The sequence below is a fragment of the Peromyscus eremicus genome, chromosome 15 (assembly GCF_949786415.1).
Source record: "Peromyscus eremicus chromosome 15, PerEre_H2_v1, whole genome shotgun sequence".
Taxonomy (NCBI): Eukaryota; Metazoa; Chordata; class Mammalia; order Rodentia; family Cricetidae; genus Peromyscus; species Peromyscus eremicus.
The window spans coordinates 6,766,245-6,787,616 of NC_081431.1; the positions used below are offsets into that span (position 1 = coordinate 6,766,245).

Below are 21,372 nucleotides of genomic sequence, written 5' to 3' on the forward strand. Positions count from 1 at the left end.
CTCCCGAAGCTGGAGTTACAGGTAGTTGTGGGCCATGACGTGGCTGCTGGGAACAAAACTTAGGTCCTCTGTAAGAGTAATCTGTACTCTTAACCATTGAGTCATCTCTCCAGACTCATCAATAAAAAAATTTAAAAAAGGTCAGCAAATCAAAATGTAACAATACAACACAACACTATCCTGACAACCAAATCAGGGGAAGGTAGGGCACAGGCTCTCAGCTGAAACAGAAAAGGCACAAACGAAAGCTTTATCTCTTTCATTGTACTTGACAAAGCAGGACTATAAGGAAACTGCCTTAGCATTAGTAGGGGTGAATATGAAGAGCCTCTGACTAAGAGCCCACTCTAAAGACTGGAAGGCCTTCTAAGATCAGAAGGAGGCAGAGATGCCGAGTTCCACTTCTCAGTGCAGAGTTGGGTGGTAGCTAGAGCAATTACACAGATAGAGGGAAAATGGGCATCTAAAACCAAAGGGGGGGCAAAACCATGTGTATTCTCAGACAATAGGACCTTAAAGGGAGTAAAATCCCATTTATTAAAGACAAGAAACACCAGGACTACTCAATGAATTCATCAATACTTAAAACGTACAAAAATAATTCACTAGGCTTCTATACTGTAAGAACAAACAATCTGAAAGACAGTCACATTTAACACAGCATCAAAAGTATAAAATACTTAAGGCTGAGCTCAACCAAGGACACCAGAACACCGAGAGCATCAAGAAACAGCCCCGTATAAGAGCATCCCACGGTCACAGATGGGAAACCACTGCTAAGATGTCTGTGCTAGCCCAGGTGATCTGCAGAGCCAAAATGATCTCTCAAAATCCTGAGGCTTCTTTCGGAATGGGAAAGCCATTCTAAAATTCACACCAATGCCGAGGAATCGCAAATCACTAAGATCATCCCGGCTGAGAACAAAGTCAAAAGTCTTCCACGCGGTGACTTCAAGCTCTAGCACGAAGCTGATGCGGCAAAACAGTGTGGTACAAGGAACGATGCTTGGCAAAAAAGAAATAGACAGAATAGCAACAAATTCACACATGCGCTCAAGCAATCTGTAACAAAGGTGTCAAGACCACCCAATGGGGGAAAGAAACATTCCTGTTTGCACAGTTAGTGTTGGGAAAAAGAAATATTTGTGTGAAAAAGAATAAAGTCAAATTCTTACTTTATCATATGCCACAAGAATGACCTCAAAATGTGAGATCACAGAGTAAAACTAAAATTCAAAATTCTTACTAGAAAGCATCTTGGGCAGCTTCATGACGTTGGGCTGGGTAATGATTTTTTTTTTTTTTCGAGACAGGGTTTCTCTGTGTAGCTTTGCGCCTCTCCTGGAACTCACTTGGTAGCCCAGGCTGGCCTCGAACTCACAGAGATCCGCCTGGCTCTGCCTCCCTAGTGCTGGGATTAAAGGCGTGCGCCACCACCGCCCAGCTCAAGGGTAATGATTTTTTGAATAGTTTTCATTATAACAGGAAACTTATAGCCATAAAAATAGATGAATTTGTATCTGTCAAAATTTCAGACTTTGTGGCATCAGGGAAGACAACGGAGTCACAAGGAAGGCACTGGAGAAAGTATTTGGAAATCATGAAATACAGAGGGATTATGTTAGACACTTTATTTTGCTATATAACAAAATGCCAGAGACCATGTCATACAGTTTTTAAAGGTCTATTTAGTTCGTATTTCTGGAGTTCGAGAACATGGCACAAACTTGTTCTACAAACAACTTCATGGCAAGAGTGTGTGAGTAAAGGGAAGGGCAGGCTCCCGGCCAGACCGGCTGGAGAACTGCAGGGCTCGGTGTGTACTTTAAATGATAACACTTGCCAGCTCCAGCTCTCAGGAATGGAATAAAGTCCCGTAAGAACTGCGTTAGTGCCTTTAGTGCAGCACCCTGATAATCCGATTCCTTTGCAGTAAGTCCCACCTCTACAAGGTTCAAACACTGAGGACCAAGCTTCCAATGTGAGCATTTGGATACAATAACAAGCAAGGGTGAGTCTGAATGATATATGAAGAACCCATACACCTCAGCAACATAAAAACATGAATAGATGTTTTTCCGAAGAAAAGATACAGATAGCCTGTGAATCACATGGAAAGACACTCAATATTATGAATAATTAGGGAAATGCAAATCAAAACCACTTCACAGTTAACTATAATAGTTATTACTGAAGGGACAGATATACAGAGACACACACGAAATCAGAAAATAAATGTTAGCAAGGGTGCTGATTCACTGTGGTTTATTTATCATATCCCAAAGGTGGAAAGAATCCAAATGTCCTTTGGTGACTAAATATATAACAAAACATGGTGTTTGCATACAGTGGAATTCAGACCTAGAGAGTGAAATTCAGACACAAGGTACAAGTGGGTCAATCTTGCAAACATGCTAAGTGAAATAAGCTAACAACACAAAGACAAATATGTTGTGCTCCAATTATATGAGGACCTTAGAGCAGGTGAAGTCAGAGGCAAAGAATGCTGGGGTCTTTGCTATGATGTTACCAGCAGCTAATGCAGGTGGAATGGGCTTTGTAAACAGTGTTATACGAGAATATTATACATCTTTATATCTATCATCTATCATTTTTCTAGTCTATTTCTCCATTAATCCATCTCTTATCTACCATCTGTCTGTCTATCTATCTATCTATCTATCTATCTATCTATCTATCTATCTATCATCTACCTGTCATCTATCTACCCACCCTTACTTACTCAGGATAGAAGAATCTTCTCTCTGGCCTGAAATATAACTACCATTTTTCTTAAACCTTTTCAACCAGAGAATACAGTGTCCCTTAGTGCCAAAACTAAAGTGTCACATGATTCCAAGGTCTGATCAATTAGGCATTACCTAGCATAGTTATGGGCTTAGAGAAAAAACATGTTTATATCCATGTTGAGGAAAGACAAACTTCTGTATAAAGTCTCTCTTGAACTGGTATTAGTATTTGTGTTAATTATTTTAGTCATAGTTTCCTGAGTTCATTTACTGACTGTAGAAAAGTTTTAAGAAAAAGAAAAAAAAGAGATATGTATTATATCAATGAGAAATAAAACTCTTTTTCCCCTCATAAAAGGGCTCTGAGACACAAGATACAAAGACCAGTCACCCCCTAGTTAACCTCTAAAGTGAGTCTTTCAGTCCAGGTTTGAAGATGTTTTCTCTCTAAATGGTGTCACGCTGCCCAAGAGTTCATTGTTATTCTTCTCAAAGAATGACCCACATTGACACTTCTCTGGGGTCATTACCATATTTATAAAACAGTGGGGTTACCGAGTACCCCTCTCTGCTGCTCTTTATGATGTGTAGCTATAGAACACAGTCTTGAGAAGAAAAAAAAAGGAATATTATTTACCAATATTTCAACTCCTCTAGAAATATCAGAATGCCTGTACGCATCCCAGCTGTAAGCACGGAGACAACTGATTGGATTTTAATTACAGTAAGACGCAAGACAGTTTGGGGTCACTACATTTCTTTCTTGATGTAAATGGCCTTAAACTAGTTAACAAAGACCATGGGCTGAGGACCCAGGTCAGAAAAGCATCCCTTCATTTAGACGTATACAGACGAGCAGCTGAAGCAGGGCCCTGATTCTCCCTCCAGATGGCTCCTTTCTTTAGTTATTTTTTCTTATCTTGACAAGATAGGACAAGGTAACACCGTGGAAAACAACTGCTTCAAAGAATCTGAGTGTCCTATGGGCTCAGCAGTTCAGCAGACACTGAAATGCTTTCTGTGACTCAGTACGTGTGCTGGGTAGACATCATATATATGCATGTATGTGTGGTGTATGTGCATAAATACATATAACTTTGACAGGTTATACATACACACATATCTATATGAGAATCTGAAATTGGACCCCCAGCATCCACATAAAAACCACCCAACCAACCTGTGGTCTGTGCCTGTCATCACAGCACTGAAAGGCAGCGACAGGAGGATCACTGGGACTTGGTAGCCAACCTCATAGTTAGCTCCAGGTTCAGTGAGCAATACTGTCTCAGAGAAGGCAGAGGGTGGGGGAGTTGGCTCAGTGAGTAAAAGCATTTGCCACTCAAGCTTGACTACCCGAGTTTGACCCCCCAAACCCACATAAAGAGCAGGATGTGCTGGTCCACATCTCTGTCCCAGCATTCCCAAGGATAGGTGGGAAGAGGAGAAGAGTTGGCCAGAAGCTTATGGGCCACCTAGCCTGAAGCATGCTGGGTAGTGGCAGAAAAAAGAGAGACCCTGCCTCAACACGGTGAGAGACAAGAACTGACACTCAAAAGTTGTCCTCTGGTCTCCACATGTACACATTTTGAGGCATTTACATGTCATCTCTCTATCCTCCTGCCCTTTACATGCATGGATGCAAATACATGCTAAACTAAAAGAAAAAAAAAAACCAAAACACTTTTTAAGTGAACAGTGATTGAGGAAGACACTGACTGCTATAATCTCCAAAGTACACACATATGCATGCATACATGTAAATATATCACATGCGGACATAAATAGACATTGTCAGGTATTAGAAGGCTTATATAATATCAGTAAAAGCCCCATAAGTTTTCATTTATTTAATTTGATGGAAAAACCATTAAATTTTATTTTGAAGTGTAATAAAAGTATATTGTGTCCTTAGTTCTAAGTCCCATACTGCTGGGCTTGAAGAGGCACATGCAGGCAAATCTTCTGTGTTAAACTACTAAATGGGAGTACACATTTGTCATTAATTTTGAGAGGAAGAACTATTTTCTGGGCTTGGTTTGTTTAAAATAGTAATATCAAAATTTTCAAAGTGACTTTGAAATAAAATTCTTTTATATATCCATATAAGCTATTTTTATTCTATTTAGTGGTGTGTGGGACACAGAAGATCCTCCCAGGGTCTACTGACATGGACGGAGCTAAGAGCAGACACTGGGAAATGCCCATCTCATTTCTCTAAGTTTTAAAGAAGTTATTTGCAGGAAGAAGAGAGAAGAATCATAGACGAGAACCCCCAACTGTGGCCATTTGGAGAGAAAAGAACATTTGACAGTGTTTTTTTTTTTTTTATCAGTTGCTAACAACTGCGAATCAGAATTTAATAAACAAGTCAACACTCTTCTACAAAATCCTTACACTTCTGTCAGCATATTTCCTTCTAGGAAACATTGTCATGATTTATTCAATTACAAACATATTCTTTCTGGAGAATCAGAGACAATAACATTGCTATAAAGATAAATTTTTTTTCCTCTGTGAGTTGTAAGGGAAGATGAAGATGGTCGAAATGAAGGCTCACCATCATGAATAAACTCGAAGTATTTAATCACAATCCCTTACATGTTTGACCCTGTGTCCTGCAAAGGAAACTGGGTCAGAGAATCCCTGACATCATATACTTGGATGGTTATATTTATACAGACTAGAGTGAACGCTTGACATTAATGCTTTCAATTAACCATACGTTTAGCACTTCGTGTTCAACTGTGTCTCTCAGAGCACTCAGTTTTCTTAAGGCATCTGAAAAATCATTTTCTTCTCTTTTCAATTCATCTTCCTGTCTTTAAGAAAGACATTGGTGTCCTGGGGCTGGAGGGATGGCTCAGTGGTTAAGAACGCTTGTTGCTTTTCCAGGGGACCTGGATTTGGCTCCCAGCACCCATCTCAGCTGCCCCACAACCACCTGTAACTCCAGTTCTCAGTGATGGGACACATGGCAACATAAACTAACCCAGCACATACACATAAACAAACAATTCTTTAAAAAGAGAACGATATCAGTGGTAAACTTAGGTGACAGGAAAAAAAGTGGTTATATATTATATATTTAGAGTGGTTTCTTCAGCAACAGGAGAAGTTTATTGGTCGAAAATAATTCTTAAAAATGTCAACATATTGCCGGGTGGTGGTGGCGCATGCCTTTAATCCCAGCACCTGGGAGGCAGAGCCAGGCGGATCTCTGTGAGTTCAAGGCCAGCCTGGGCTACCAAGTGAGTTCCAGGAAAGGCGCAAAGCTACACAGAGAAACCCTGTCTCGAAAAACCAAAAAAAAAAAAAAAAAAAAGTCAACATATGTTAACGAAGTAGATACGAACAATGGGAACAAGAGGCAGACAGATTTTGGGGCCCTGGTCTATGACCAGGTAGCCACTAAAGTCAAGTCCCTTCCTTCCCTGTCAGCCGTATGTAGAATATATGCTCTTGTTTCCTCTATCATTTATATCAGGGATAAGCCATGCTGGGTACAAAATGACAATGCCATGATGTCACCCAAACAAGCTGGTTGCTGACCTATATGAGCCGGGGGGGGGGGGGGGAGGCAGGAGGAAGAATGCTGTCCTGGGGTAGGAAGGCTCAGTGGGTAAGAATGCTTGCCATGCAAGAAGAAAACTGGGTGCGGCTGCGCCAATCTGGAACCCTGCAGCTTTCTAGCCATTAGCCGGACCCTATCTCAACAGAATAAGGCCAAACCTCTTCTAGACTCTGCACATGTCTGCATGCATATACATGCAAGCACACATGTGTAAGTGCATGCATGCATACACATACACACACACACACACACGTAGATGTAACCAACCATCTTATTAAATAAGAAACACAGAACCAATACAAAGAAGAAAGCCAAGAGATCAGAGCTAAGAGCCTTACCCGTCTGCTGCAGCTAGCCTCTTCAGCCAAGAGACCTACTTCCTGTGTGTTTGTCTTTATATAGACTTTCTGTTCTGCCTTCTCATTGGTTGTAAACCCAACCACATGACTGCCTCATCACTGCCTGTCTATACAGACCTCCAGGTCTTCTATGGTTGGTATTGAGATTAAAGGTGTGTGTCTCCAATGCTGGCTGTATCCTTGACCACACAGAGATCTACCTAGCTCTGCCTACCAAGTGCTGGGATTAAAGGCATGCACCACGAATGCCCAGCTCCAATGTGGCTTACTATTAGCTCTGACCCCCAGGCAACTTTATTTATTAACATACAAATAAAATCACATTTCAGTACAAATAAAATATCACCATACACACACACACACACACACACACACACACACACACACACACACACAAATAAAAAACAAATTCCAACCTCCTGACCAATGGAAAGTTACCCAAGCCCAGGCTACTCGAGCAACCAGACCAAAGGCTTGTTTTTTGATTTGTTGAAAGGCAGCATGAACCTTTTAATCAGCACTGTTCACGTCTCTGCAACTTCTTTTCTCTTTCAAAGGAAGCTTTTACCTGTGATGTTTCCCCCTCTGCCTCCTGTTTTGTTTCTATTATCACCGAGGTGGAAGCTTCCTCCAACTAGCATCATAAACATGCTTTGATGAAAGAGTAATCAAGTCCTCAAAAAGGAGCGTGGAGTTTGAGAAAATAAAGCAGGCATTCCATTTTGAGTCCTCAAGCTATACACCAATCTTGGAGTGTTAGCGGTCACTTTTAAACCCATTTCTTACTTGTAAACGGCAGCGAAGTTAGGCAATAATGGAGATTTCTTGCAAACCTTTAGATACAAGGCCTATCTGAGATCTTCCACTTTATAAACTGTGGCTCATTCCCTATAGCATTTACTGGGCACTGTTTCATGTCATTTAAATTTGGAAAACAATGTCTAGTTTACTTTAGCTAACAGGATTAACTACTGGAGTTTGGAATGCTCACATAAATGGACCCAGTTATCATCCACTTAGGAATGGGGCATGCGGTTCTCCAGAGAGAAGTGGAGGGAGTGGAGAAGAGTGTCTCAGTCTGGGAAGTGCACTAGCTGCTGGTGGCTTCCCTCATTGCTAAGACAAAGTGCGTGATAAAACAATCTGTTAGGAAGGGTGATGGTGGCTCACAGCGGAGGACTCATTCCCTCGGCTGGGAAGGCCGGTACAGGAGTGACGTCACACTGCATCTGTACTTGCGGGGCAGAGGAGGAAGTGGTCAATGCTCAAGCTGGCTTCCTTCTGTTTTCTCTTTTCTTCAGTCTAGGACTCCAGCACACCAGATGCTGCTGCCCACATTAACCCTGGGGTTTTCTCTTCTCATTAAAGCTCCCTGGAAACACCCTCACAGCTGCTGCCAAAGGTGTGTCTCCTAAGTGATTTCGAATCCAGCCACACTGACATGGAAGATGAACCATCACAGACAGTTCATGACTCATAGATTTGATGAGGAAACCTTGAAGTGTGTGAATGAAACAAAGCTACAAGAGATAAGTTGTTGATCAGGAGTTATTGATAGACATTTCTGTCTACCATGGATGTTAGAAGTTTCTGATACATCTCTTTCACTTCTGGCTGCCTTTCAACAAAGCCAGAAAAATAACATTTAAAGCATGCCACTGGCTGTGCCTTTGTGGTTCAGGTTTTGATGAGAGGGTCCTGGAAATAGTTCGCTGACGTGGGTCACAGGCTTGCATTTTCAGCTTCCCTAAGCTGCTGAAGACTGTGGGACAGGACGCTCACCTGGAAGAACTCTAGCGTAATACCCAGAGCAGCACTGGTGATCTGGCTGTGCCTCATGGATTCGGCCCCCACAACAAATGCCAGTGGAATTCGGAAGAAATGCAATGTATTTCTCTTCACAGCATCTGTATCCAGGCTGAGGGTCATAGAGAAGTCCGTCACAACAAACCTGAAAGTTTGGAATCGGTTTTAAAGAAATATTTAAAAAAATAAGCCATTCTACATTTAAAAATAAATATATCCACTTAATTAAGAATGCTGCATCTCATAGAGCATAATTATCTTCTGAAAAAGTCTTGAAAGGTGGCCATATTACCTACAGCTGTAAAAATGTATTCTTCAGCATTATACAAATTCCATAAATGTCAGTTGATACAGCACAGTTTACCTTCCTGTGGCGATGTGTTGTGTACCCTAATAGAATTTGCCTGAAGATAAGAGAACAGAACAAGCCACTAGATTAAACATAGATGCCAGGCAATGGTGGCACACACCTTTAACCCTAGCACTCGGGAGGCAGAGATCTGTCTGGATCTCTGAGAGTTCAAAGCCACCCTGGACTACATGAGATTGACTCAGTCTAGGAGTGAAACAGAGCCAGGCAGTGATGGCACACACCTTTAATCCTAATACTTGGGAGTCACACTCCTTTAATCCCAATACTTGGGAATCACATGCCTTTAGTCTCAGCACTAGGAAGGAAGTAATATGGTTGGGCAGGGAAAGGTATATAAGGTGTGAGAAGACAGGAACTAAGGCTTTTCCACTGAAGCCTCTTTGGGCTGACCTTTTGGCTGAGAGCCCTTTTGGTTGAGGATTCACAGGCATTCAAACAGAGGAGTCATGGAGTTGGTAAGGTAAGAAGTGGCTGTGGCTTGTTCCTTTGTCTCTCTGATCTTTCAGCATTTATCCCAGTATCTGGCTCTGGGATTTTTTTATTAAAAGACCATTTAAGATTCATGAAACACCTTCCCCTCTTCAACTAAGCTTTGCTTTGTGTTATAACATTATGTAACTGAAAATGTAAATTACCTTTAGACTGCCAATACTTCTAATATAAAGTTACTTAAAATTGTAAAAGAACCATTTCCTTCACACACACACACACACACACACACACACACACACACACACACATCTTTATTTTCACAATTGCTTAACTTGAAAACATCACACCAATGCAAACTACTTCTTACTCATCCTTTTTGTTAAATAAGTTGAATTTTCCTTATAATGTATATGATCATTTATTTATGAATCCCATTTTTCCAATAAGGCAATCTCCTCTCTCTCTTTTCTTTTCTCCCTCTCTGCATAGCTACACACATATGTATATAAACACATATCTACACACCTATGCAAACATACATCACAGCAAACGTATACCATAGACTACTACAACAAAGAAAGAAATTTATATGGAAACTAATTTTTTTTTGATGGTAACTTTCTCTTTATTTACTCTTGAAAAAATCCTCTCTTAAAATCTTTCTTGCTCTCTCTCCTGCCTAGCTATTCATCCTCTCTCCTCAGCTCTCTCTGCATGTACACACACACACACACACACACACACACACACACACACACACACACTGCCCAGCTCCTTTTCATAGCTCCTCTACATAGCTCTATAGCTAGAGTTTTTCTGCCTGGCCCACAGTCAGGACCAATCAGCAACACACTTGACATACAGACCATCCCACAGCATAGCTCTGCACACACTCTTTCAGCTCATTCAGCTACATCCCTCACTTAACACACACACACACACACACACACACACACACACACACACACACACCTCTTTTCTTCTCCCTCTACCCAATTCTGCACAATTATAAGTTACATTTTCAGGGTCTGACCAATTCTCATAACACATGATAAGTCACACAGTTTTTCTCAGGCTGGTTAGGTCACACTGACCAGCCAGTGAGTAATGCTTGGCTTTGCACATAGCCTGAGTGATTAGGGATCTTAGACAGAAAGTAAACAGTAGTTGGCTTAACCTTGAGTTTGTAACATAAATTAAGGCTGTGACTACATGCAAAAAGTCAATTACTTCAGGGGGTTATATCTTTTTTTTTAAATTTTTTTTATTTTTATTTTGCAATACAATTCAGTTCTACATATCAGCCACGGATTCCCTTGTTCTCCCCCCTCTGGCCCCCCTCACCTTCCCCCCAGCCCACCCTCTATTCCCACCTCCTCCAGGGCAAAGCCTCCCCCGTGGACTGAGATCAACCTAGTAGACTCAGTCCAGGTAGGTCCAGTCCCCTCCTCCCAGGCCAAGCCAAACGATCCTGCATAGGCCCCAGGTTTCAAACAGCCAACTCATGCAATGAGCACAGGACCCGGTCCCATTGCCTGGATGCCTCCCAAACAGATCAAGCCAATCAACTGTCTCACCCATTCAGAGGGCCTGATCCAGTTGGTGACCCCTCAGCCATTGGTTCATAGTTTATGTGTTTCCATTCGTTTGGTTATTTGTCCCTGTGCTTTATCCAACCTTGGTCTCAACAATTCTTGCTCATATAAACCCTCCTCATTCTTGCTAATTGGACACCCAGAGATCCACCCAGGGCCTAGCCATGGATCTCTGCATCCAGAGGGAACTCTCCTCCACTGCTGATGGGAAACTAATTTTGAAAAGTCCTTTTCACTGTGTTTTTGCCAGGAGCTAGCTGCAGAAAAAAAATATACGCTTGAACAATCAAGTACGGCTTTGTATCTTTATGCTTCATATAAGACAAATCAAACCCTGAGTGGAGGCTGGGAAATGGCTCAGAACGTGGACTTGGGAGGAGTCCCTTCGGTTAGACAGACTCTTCCCATGGCAGACCAAATCAACACTGTTTCCCGGGAACTCCCCATTTCCCTCTGAGATGCCTCCACGTTGGGAGTGGCTAGAGCAGAGACTGAAACACGGCCTAAGTCTTCCACAGTCCCACTCACTCAGTCGCTCATCTACAAAGTTATCTAAGGGCACAGAAGTGCTCTCCAATCCAGCCACCAGGGCAGCTTTCCTAAACAAACAGTAACACGTTTCTGTTGTTGGATTTAGTTGTTAGCAATAAGTATTTAAGAGCAGTCTCACTGTAAGCATAAACTGGATGACTCTTCCTTTCAATGCCATATTCTGCATAAAAAGTATGCAAAGTTATGTACCATGCTTAACAGTTCTGAGAGGACGCTTTTGTTTTTTAAAAAATTTCTAAAGTTTTCATCAAAATCACTCAATATCAACTCTATGTACAAAAAAATTACTAGACAAGATATAGTTGTATTTCTAAAAGTTCTGCATTTTAAGTAGCAGATATTTTATATTAAAAAATAAGTTCCCATCATGACCTTTCCATGTACATATGCACACTCATGTATAGACCACACACATACATACATACACACTCATACACAAAATTAAATTAAAGCATAATAATTTTAGAGATATAAAAATTTTAAGGTTGCCAAGTGGCTGGCTTTCTGTGTCTCGTACATAGTAACTACCACCAAGCAAGTGGCAGCCATAATAATTTGTATTTCGATCCATATTGCTTCAGAAACTCACTTTATTCATTTTGGAGTTCCTTTCTAGTGAATCTTATGGATTTAGGAGTAGCCTTAGTCATCAAATGTGCAATGCTACTGATAAATAGCACATTATTTCATTAGATGAAATCTTACCTTCAAATCAAGTAGTTTTCTGTGTTGTTTGTCAATAAAAGCCATTTACAAAACCCTCTGTCTGGCTGTATTATTGATCTGATTCCTAAACAGCAACTAATATGAACATTAATCTACAAATGACCATAATTCTAAAATATTTCTGACACACCAGGAGCAGGCCTGTTCATGGCAATGTATCAGAGTTGTGGGAAAAAACAGCCATCTGTAGCTGAATGAATTTGTATAATGAAAACTTTGAGTTCCTCAAGCTGATACTAATTTAGGGGGTCCTTATCGTCCTAATAAACCCATATTTTCTGAAAAGATGATGAAAAGTGTGAGGGCTAAAATGCTCAGAAGGTCAGTAGGACTTTGATAGGCATACTTTCTTCTCTCTGTGATCTTCATAGCATAATATGACAAACATTTATCATAATAGAGCACAGTGTAGGGGCCTGAGTTTACATTGGTGCATGTGAAAAGATCTACCTTAGTTTCCGGAGAATAGCAAGTGTGCCCACAGATATTTTCAGGGTGTTGACACTTGACGGCCTTGCATAGCTCATCACTGTGTCCCTCTGTTAACTTCTGGGTTTCATGGCATGGATGCCATGTTTTCCGTAAAAGGTCATACCCGAGAATGATACCATTTGGATTTCCTGGTGTCATCCAATCTATTTGAAGGGATCTGCAACAGATAAAAATATACATATACATGTAAATACACATAGATGTATATACAGACATGTATGTGTATGTGTGCTTGTGTATGTGTGTGTTTGTGTGTATGTGTGTGTGAGATCTGCTTCATAACTACATGTATGCAGCACCACTCCAGGCTGGAATCAATACCACTGAAAAGACAACAATACAACTGTTGTCAACCTTATTCACTCAATCTTCCAGATTGGTCAGACAGTCATATTTCATGAGCAATTCTCTGCTCATGAGTGTGTACTAACACACTTAATATATGCTGATGCATATGCTAATATACTTGTACGCTCGTAGCCACAACTGTCATTCAGCATGTTTTAAGACTCAATCAGAACCGTTTTAGTTGGGGGAGAAGAATACATGGCAGGTGCTCAGAGGTCTCCCACTTGAAATTTCAGAGGCAAAAAGCAAACGTCCCTGTGAGGAGTCAAATAGGACCCACGGGCCATCAGTGTTGCTGAAGAAAAGCGCAAGGAAGAAGCCTTGGTAAGCAGCAAAAGCTGGAGTATGGCAGACGTAACCTCTTCTCTGTACACCATCTCCTTTACAAAGCCAGAGGAGATGGCATGATATCAGGCTAGCCAAAGATGTATCTGCAAGGTAACTGTGAAACCTATGGGCAGTGTTTGCTTCCTGGACATGGCTGTCAGCTTTTCCCTTCTTTGCTGTAGGATGCCTTCAGTAATGCCTGTGCTGGTCTGAGAAAGCCTGTGAAAATCACAAAGAGCAGCACAGAATCTGGGATCTCTGAGACAGTGTCATCCCCTGTCTGTCTGGATCTGACTGTATAAATCTCTATGATTGGTTCTTAAACCTGCAGTCAAAATCTACTCCCAAACTGAGAAAATCTTCAACATCACTAACTTCTTCTGTATAGTCCCTGACATTTCTTCACATTTAAATCACCGTTAAGTAGATTTGTTTCTTTGGTAACTCTCTTGCTCGTACATGGTTTATGGTCAGAAGTCTAGGAATTGGAGAACATTTGATTTTTAAAAATTGGAGGAACCACTTCATTTTAGACACAGATATGATTTTGGGGGCTGGTATACAAAGAGTGTGTAAAAGTTGATCAAAATTTTCTGCCTTCTCGGCGGTATGTTAATATTACATTTGTGGTGAATGAGCTCAGAAAAGCAAAGCTGCCCAACAGAAAGGAAATGAAATCAGAATTCCCAGTGGCTCACATCTGTAATCCCAGCACTGGGGAAGTCAAGGTGGGAGGATAGCCATGAGTTTAAGGCCAGTCTAGGTTGTCTCAAAACATAAAACAACAGAAAAAGATCCATGATCAGATTAATACTGTAGAATCTGCCTGCATTCTATGCACATGATGTCTCTGCAGGTTCTCAATAAGCAGAAGTAGTTAAATGTTTGAAACAAGGCACTAGAGGGTTCACATAGTTTTGAGGCATAGCATGGCGTGCTATGCCTCCTCTATGAGACATGAAAATGACTAGTCAATTTGTGACCACTGTTTTTGAAAACTGAGTGGAATTCTGACATGAACACTAATTCCCATTTTGCTATTCTAGAGTCTCTGGTGGGATGTTTAGCCAGTCACAAACAACTGCAGGGGATTTTCCACACAGAGAATGTTCTAGAAGTACATGAATCAAAGCAAGGCATGAATCTAGGCCTATGTCTCAAGACATTGTTTCTAATTTGATTGTGTTTGTGTTGGGAGCATGTGTACCATGGCGTATGTGTGGAGGTCAGAGGACAACTATTCTCCTTCTCCCAGGGTCCTGGGCATCAAACATAGGTCATGAGGCTTGGCAGCAAGTACCTTTACCCACTAACTACTTCACTGGCCTGACGTTAAATCTTAATCATCCAAGTTTCACACTAACTTACATTGGAGCATTATTTTTCTGTCACTGTGTACTAATATTTTAAATTATTTTTCATTTTGGATCTGATCAGCATTCTCAGTGACATCACTTTCAGAAATCCAATTAAGCACAAACACTTACCTGAAAAGGCAGCAGTCAAGATAAGCCCTGACATTTTAATAGACTGATGAAATTATCTTTTCATTTTCTAGAAAGTATACATACAGAACAGAGAGGAAGCTAACATCACCATTCAAGGAATTCATAGGCTAATACAGCCATTGCTATTTGTCCAGAGATCCAACTTTCAAATCAGCTCTAAAGTCTGCAGATACTGCATCCATATTTACTGCAGAAATGAATTATAGCAATCACTATGCCCTCTGCATGTGAGTGGGGGGTTATACATGCACACGTGTGCATGCATATGTAGAGACCAGAGGTCAACCTCAGGTGCCACTTGCTCAGGAGCTGCTTGCCTTCAAGTCACGGTATATTACTGGCCTGAGGCTCACTGACCAGGCTAGGCTGGCTGGCCAGTAAGCCCCATGGCTATCTGTCTGGCTCCTTACGTGGGTGCCGATAATCCAACTCATGTTCTCATGCTGATGCAGTAAGCACTTACCAGCTGAGCTATCTCCTAGTCCTAGGATACTACTTCAAGTGATAGTCAAGGGTCTGACGGGTCAGGGAATGAAGTTCACAGTGTCTTTAATAGTCTGATAAAAGCCACCATGGGCACACACATGCAAGAACACAAATCACAGGGGGTCAGACATTCCAGCTGGACATTTCTTTTTAATTCTGTCATTTGATAATTATTATTCAGTTTCACTATAGTGCATAATGATACATCTATCCTTATAAAAGCCATCCCTTCTGATAACATGGAAGCTAGGAAGCAGTGGGAACACAATTTCTTATCTTTGCACAGGTAGATGCTGAAGTACTGTGAGTCAGGATGCTGTAGGAGGAGTCGGGTTTCACAGCGACACTTTATTGCTGTATCTAATATTTTATCACCATTTTTCAAAATATTTTATTTGAACCACAAGGGGAAATTTTTTTATGCTTCCAAGACCTCAGACTAAACTGTTACAGATTAAACAGCTTTGGATTTCTGATTCTTCTAAGAGAGGTCTTAAAAAAATGTGGAGATTGTTTTATTACTCATTCAGGCAGCAGTCACACTCCTCAATAAGATTCTAGACTATGTTATCAAAAATGGTGAGAATACCTTAAATATAAAGCAAAATACATGTGTTTTGATCAAATGTTAACTTTTGATTTTTGAGAATTTTTTTTGAGTATTTAGATTGATTTTAAATATTCAATAATATTGAATATTTAACTACCCTATTTGGATGTATGTTAAAAACTGCATCAAGTGAAAGAAAAAGACAAAAAAACCATACACACACACACACCAGGTGAATTGTGAAATAACAGAGTCAAGTGTTTTTATGTTTTTCTTTTTCAAGGCAGGGTTTCTCTGTATAGCCCTGGCTGTCCTGGAACTCACTCCGTAGACCAGGCTGGCCTTGAACTCACAGAAATCCACCTGCCTCTGCCTCCTGAGTGCTGGGATTAAAGGCGTGTGCCACCACAGCCCAACAAGTATATTCATTTTTAAAAGCATATAACCAAGGCCACTCAAAGAAGGCATCATGGGAGACAAGGGTATGAACATGAATAAAAGATGGCAGAGGGAATTCTGGGAAGGACCAGTACAGAAATAAGAGGATCTGCCTGGCTCTGCCTCCTGAGTGCTGGGATTAAAGGCGTGTGCCACCACAGCCCAACAAGTATATTCATTTTTAAAAGCATATAACCAAGGCCACTCAAAGAAGGCATCATGGGAGACAAGGGTATGAACATGAATAAAAGATGGCAGAGGGAATTCTGGGAAGGACCAGTACAGAAGTAAGAGGATCTGCCTGGCTCTGCCTCCTGAGTGCTGGGATTAAAGGCATACGCCACCACCACTGGCCCACACACATTTTAATATAAAAAGAGAGTTATGGAGGCCTCCCAACACCACACTGACAGTTTGAGAGTGAAACAGCTCAACTGTTCAGTGTTACTACTTCTAAAAACAAGCAGCCCCTTTAGAGTCAATAACCGGGCTGAGCAGAGCAGATAAAACCAGGAATGGCAAGGAGCGCGAATGGGCATCAGCGGTGACTGTGGGTGGAGTTCACATTTCTTCCTTTAGGAAGTTCAGTTATTGCTCTAGAGGTGATTGCCAGGCAATGGGTTTATCTGTTTGAGAGTTACTTCAAAGGCAACATCAAGGTTCTGAAAAGTTCTGAGGCCACCACCAGTCCATCATCCTAACCAACCCAAAATAAACAGAATCTGGGGAGTTTTTCAAAGTCCACACTTTAATGAATACTTATTAAATACCTAATGCAAAAGCAGGCATCAATCTATCTTTATCATCGAAGGAGACAGGTAACATCCCTTTGATCATTAAACTTACATTTTGCTGGAGGGCGATGAGCAGTAAACAACATGAGAATAACTAATACGTCAAGTCATAGTTTGAGGAGGCCTGGCTCTTCTGTGCAGAAACACAGAATAAGGATGAAACAAAGTGAGGGAGTCAATGAGTGATCCAGGCTGTAAGTTATCTATGTGCTTGATGTGGAACGGGAGGTCAAAGAATCCAGCAGCCTTGGAGTGCACTGAGCAAGAGACAGGATGTTAGAAAATAAGACATAGTGGCTGCTGGGAGGCTGGGATGGAGCTTGCCAACTGTGTGGGATTTCATGGGCTAGGAAAATAAATTTGGATTTGGTTTTGAGTGTGTTGGATAACCACTGGACATTTCTGAGCCAAGATAGGAAAGGGAAGTTATTTACCTAGTATTCCTACTCCTTACCCTCCCACACACATTCCCTAGGTTCTGGAATGGGCCCCAAATACATCATGCAGAGAAAGTGAAAGCAGAGAAATTGGCAGTCGCTGCTTCTCATGGTTTGTGTCTGAAGGATGGAAATATCCAAGCCTGATCTGCTATTGCTAGGAGGTCCTGGGGATGTCTGAATCAGGCCAGCAATGTGGCTGAGCAGATGAAGTCTCTTCCACCAACCTGGATTTGATCTCTGGAACTCACATGTTAGAAGAGAGAACTTACTCTGGCGAGTTGTGCTTTGGTCTCCACATGTGTGCCATGGCAAGTATACACTCAGTCTCCATCATACAAGACAAAGTGAAAACATAATTGAAAATGGAGTTCAAGTGGAGTTACCCTACAACGGGGTTGGGGTGCATCTCCTGGACACATAGGCTAACAAAAGCCCACTGCCAAATACAGGTTACCTCTTTTCAAATTGTTGGTCACTGGAGTCTCATAGACACCCCCACTGCAATTATTGCCTACTGCCATTGCTCTTGGCTACCCTCTAGAACTTGGTGATGAGAACTTATTGCTGAAGACACCACATACTCAAGTCACAGGAAATGGAGAAATCAAGCTGGCACTGATCTGAAAGTTTCATTCTTCCTGGCCAGCTTTCATAGTGATGGAAGGTTCTGTGAATGTTACCGTGGGAGAAAAGTCATCGCCAATCTTACCCAGCTGTGAATTCTGCAAGCTATAATAATGATTGGCCTGGCAAGATATACCCGTTTGTACATTTGTGGCATCCATGTTGTGGGAGTAACTAACCAATCACTTTCTGATTGGATTTAAAGCCCATTCCACAATAATGAACTGTTGTTGATTGCATCAAAACTGATGACTGCCCAGGTCAGAGGATTTGGGAAGAATCTAATACTATCATTCTGCTAAATGGACATACTAATAAACTGACTAAGTTCTTATGTTCATACTCATGGATCAGTGCATCTCTCAATCTTCATCAGAAAATCTTTTCACAGTAGATGATGATTAATATAGAGATCCAAATGTGGTCAACATAGGAGAATAAGGTGACTGTGGAACACTCAGGTCTAAATGAGATATCTATCTAATCATATCTTCTGTCCCTCAAGGCTCAGAGACCAGCCCAGAAGAGAGGGTAAGAAGATTATAGAATCCAGAAGTAGTAAATGATTGTCTATATTGAAATACTGTTTATTGGATATGACAAGGCCATGGTACATGTTAACTCACAGTGGCTGTGACTATACACAAGACCTGTACAGAATGAATCCTACCAAAAGTCAAGGTAGGACTGACAAGGGAGGTATGTGTGAAGTCCTATCCCTAACTGAGAAGCTGTTGGCAGGTGATGGATGCTGGGGGAGGTAGAGGAAGTTTTCTTCAGGGATGCAGCCCCTGAAAGGCCACCAGCGTTCCATTAGAGGCCCATGAACAATGGGCAACACTATGCAGATTTAGTAGGTTTTTAAAAAAGAGAGCAGCCATGAAGTTAGGAGGAAAAAGTGGTAGTGGAGGGGATAGGGGGTAGAGGGGAGTAACTGGAGGAGAGGAAATAGTGGGGTGGACGGGATCCAAAAACATTATGTGCATGCATGAAATCATAAAAAATAAATAAGTGAAAACGGTCAAATATATGAACTTCTATATGTGGGGTGGTGGTGCATTTGCAGAAAAAGATGACCAGAATGGTAAGAATTCACTTTTGGGTCCAGGTTACAGAAGTGACAAGAGAAAATCAATAGGCATTTGGATGTATGGGCATAGCTCAGGGTCACAGCTGGGTCGGGGCCATTGACTGACTGCTGAGAAAGTTTACACTCTCTGAGTTTCTGTTGATGGCACCCAGAGTTAATTAGTGTGCTTGCAATGGAACCCAAGAAAAGGGTTTCAGAGAGCAAGAGATAGGAAGAATCCAAAGGCCCAGGTGAACGAGGAGGAGGAGGGGCCAGAGGTACAAGGGCTGCCCCAGGCCACCTCCGTGACTGAGCTGCTTCTGTGCACGCTACCAAAGGCAGAGAAGTCAGTGGGCATTTGGGAAGGAGAAGGGGGCACATATGTGGTGGTGACAGAGCTTTTGGAGTAAGTTTTGAAAGCCACTGTGGTCATAAGACACTGAGTTCTGTACTGCAGTATTGAGCTTATAGCAAATCTTCTAGTTGAAGATCCTTCTCCATGCTTTTTAAAGATTCCAACAGAAATTCCAGCCCAAATTAAAAGTAATTTCCAACTGTCCATATTAGCAAGTTGGGGAACTTAGAGCAGTGGTTCTCAACCCATGGGTTGTAACCTCTTTGGCAAACCTCTATCTCCAAAAATATTTACATTGCGATTTATAACAGTAGCAAAATTGGTTATAAAGTAGCAATGATTATGGTTGGGGGTCACCATAACATGAGGAACTGTATTAAGGGATCACAGCATTAAGACGGTTGTGAACCACTGCTTTAGAGGCTACATGATGGAAACACAATGTAATTGGTTGGGTCTTACAGCCTGATAGTTTCCTTATTGAAATAAATGAAAACATGAGTCTAATACATATCACATATATGTTTATGAAATCACAAATTACTACCTTCAGTTCAGGCCCTGAGTCACTAAAAAATCAGAGAGAGAGAATCTCTGATAGAGGAGAGACTTTGACAACCTATGCCACAGTACTAAAATCTAGGAGTTCCTCAGTATCTCCTCAGATATCAGACACAGAAAGGTGAACTTTGTTCTCTGGAGTCTCTGACCTCTCACGCCACACTCAGCTCCAAGTTAAGTGCTTTGAACACACTGGGACTTATGCACGATGCTCATGGCTTAACTGTCCTTTGGAAGAATCCAGCCTACCACGCTTCTATCATAATGACTGCTGAAATGTTGCTTTATAAAAATATTATGGGCACCATTCAGTATCTCCAGGCAAACTTGAAAACAATTATTTTGTAAGCATTCCAAGGACTTTATACCTCAGATGTCGCATCAGTAATCCAGCCTCAAAGCAATGTGGTCTCAATTAAAGGCAATAAGAGACAAGATCAGGGCTCTCTTGACTTTCCCTGGAGCTCCATGCCTAGAAACCATGGGCTTCAGAATGCAGGCAGGGACAGGATAAAACCTCTTCCTTATGTTTCTTTCCCAGCTTTTTGTTTTATGGAGATAGCATAAGCAAACTTCCAATCAGCCCAGTACCAGTGAAGCTGTCGGTTGGAGTGTTTGTCATATTTCAATCAAAACAGGAGCCAGCCTGTTCTGTCTGCCCAGCACTGTCTCTACAGTTTCAAGGACCAGAATTAATGAATTAGCTATTGATTAAATTCCACTCTAGCAAATCCACCAAGGCAAATAAATGAACTACCCAGGGCACATGTAGGCCATGGCCAGACATGTCTGGGGTATCGATCAGTAGTTAGTATTCTTTGGGGACACCGAAGCAGCTGATGATAAGATGACAAGTAGGGAATGTACAAGATGGGACTAGAGCTTGCTTCTAAAGGGACATTTCCTGACACTACAATGGTCCATATGAGCTTTCTGCATGCACATGCACCTCTGGGTTACACAGAATGTAGGGAATATGACAAGAACTTGCACTGCAGATGATGTAGTCAAAATCTAGGCATACGTTAAGGTCAAAGACAAGGATGAGTTGATGCATTCCAGGCATCTAATCAAACAGGCTCGTGTGATAGCTACATGTTATCAGAGTATAACGAAGTTAAATTTTGCTGACATTGCATTTTATCAAAGAATAAACATAAAAAAAACCATTGAAAATGTATGCTTTATAAGAAGCCAAGTTATCTGCAATGTT

At 41.4% G+C, this 21,372-nt stretch overlaps 1 protein-coding gene across 1 annotated transcript in view; it reads right to left on the reverse strand.

Annotated features, from left to right (window-relative positions):
* Ush2a (usherin) overlaps positions 1-21,372 on the reverse strand; it is a 697,985-nt gene that overhangs the window by 166,332 nt on the left and 510,281 nt on the right. The window contains exons 47-48 of the mRNA XM_059281179.1: positions 12,618-12,816; positions 8,466-8,634 (exon numbers count right to left, since the gene is read on the reverse strand). Coding sequence (XP_059137162.1) covers positions 8,466-8,634; positions 12,618-12,816 — 368 coding nt within the window. The remainder of the gene's footprint in view (positions 1-8,465; positions 8,635-12,617; positions 12,817-21,372) is intronic.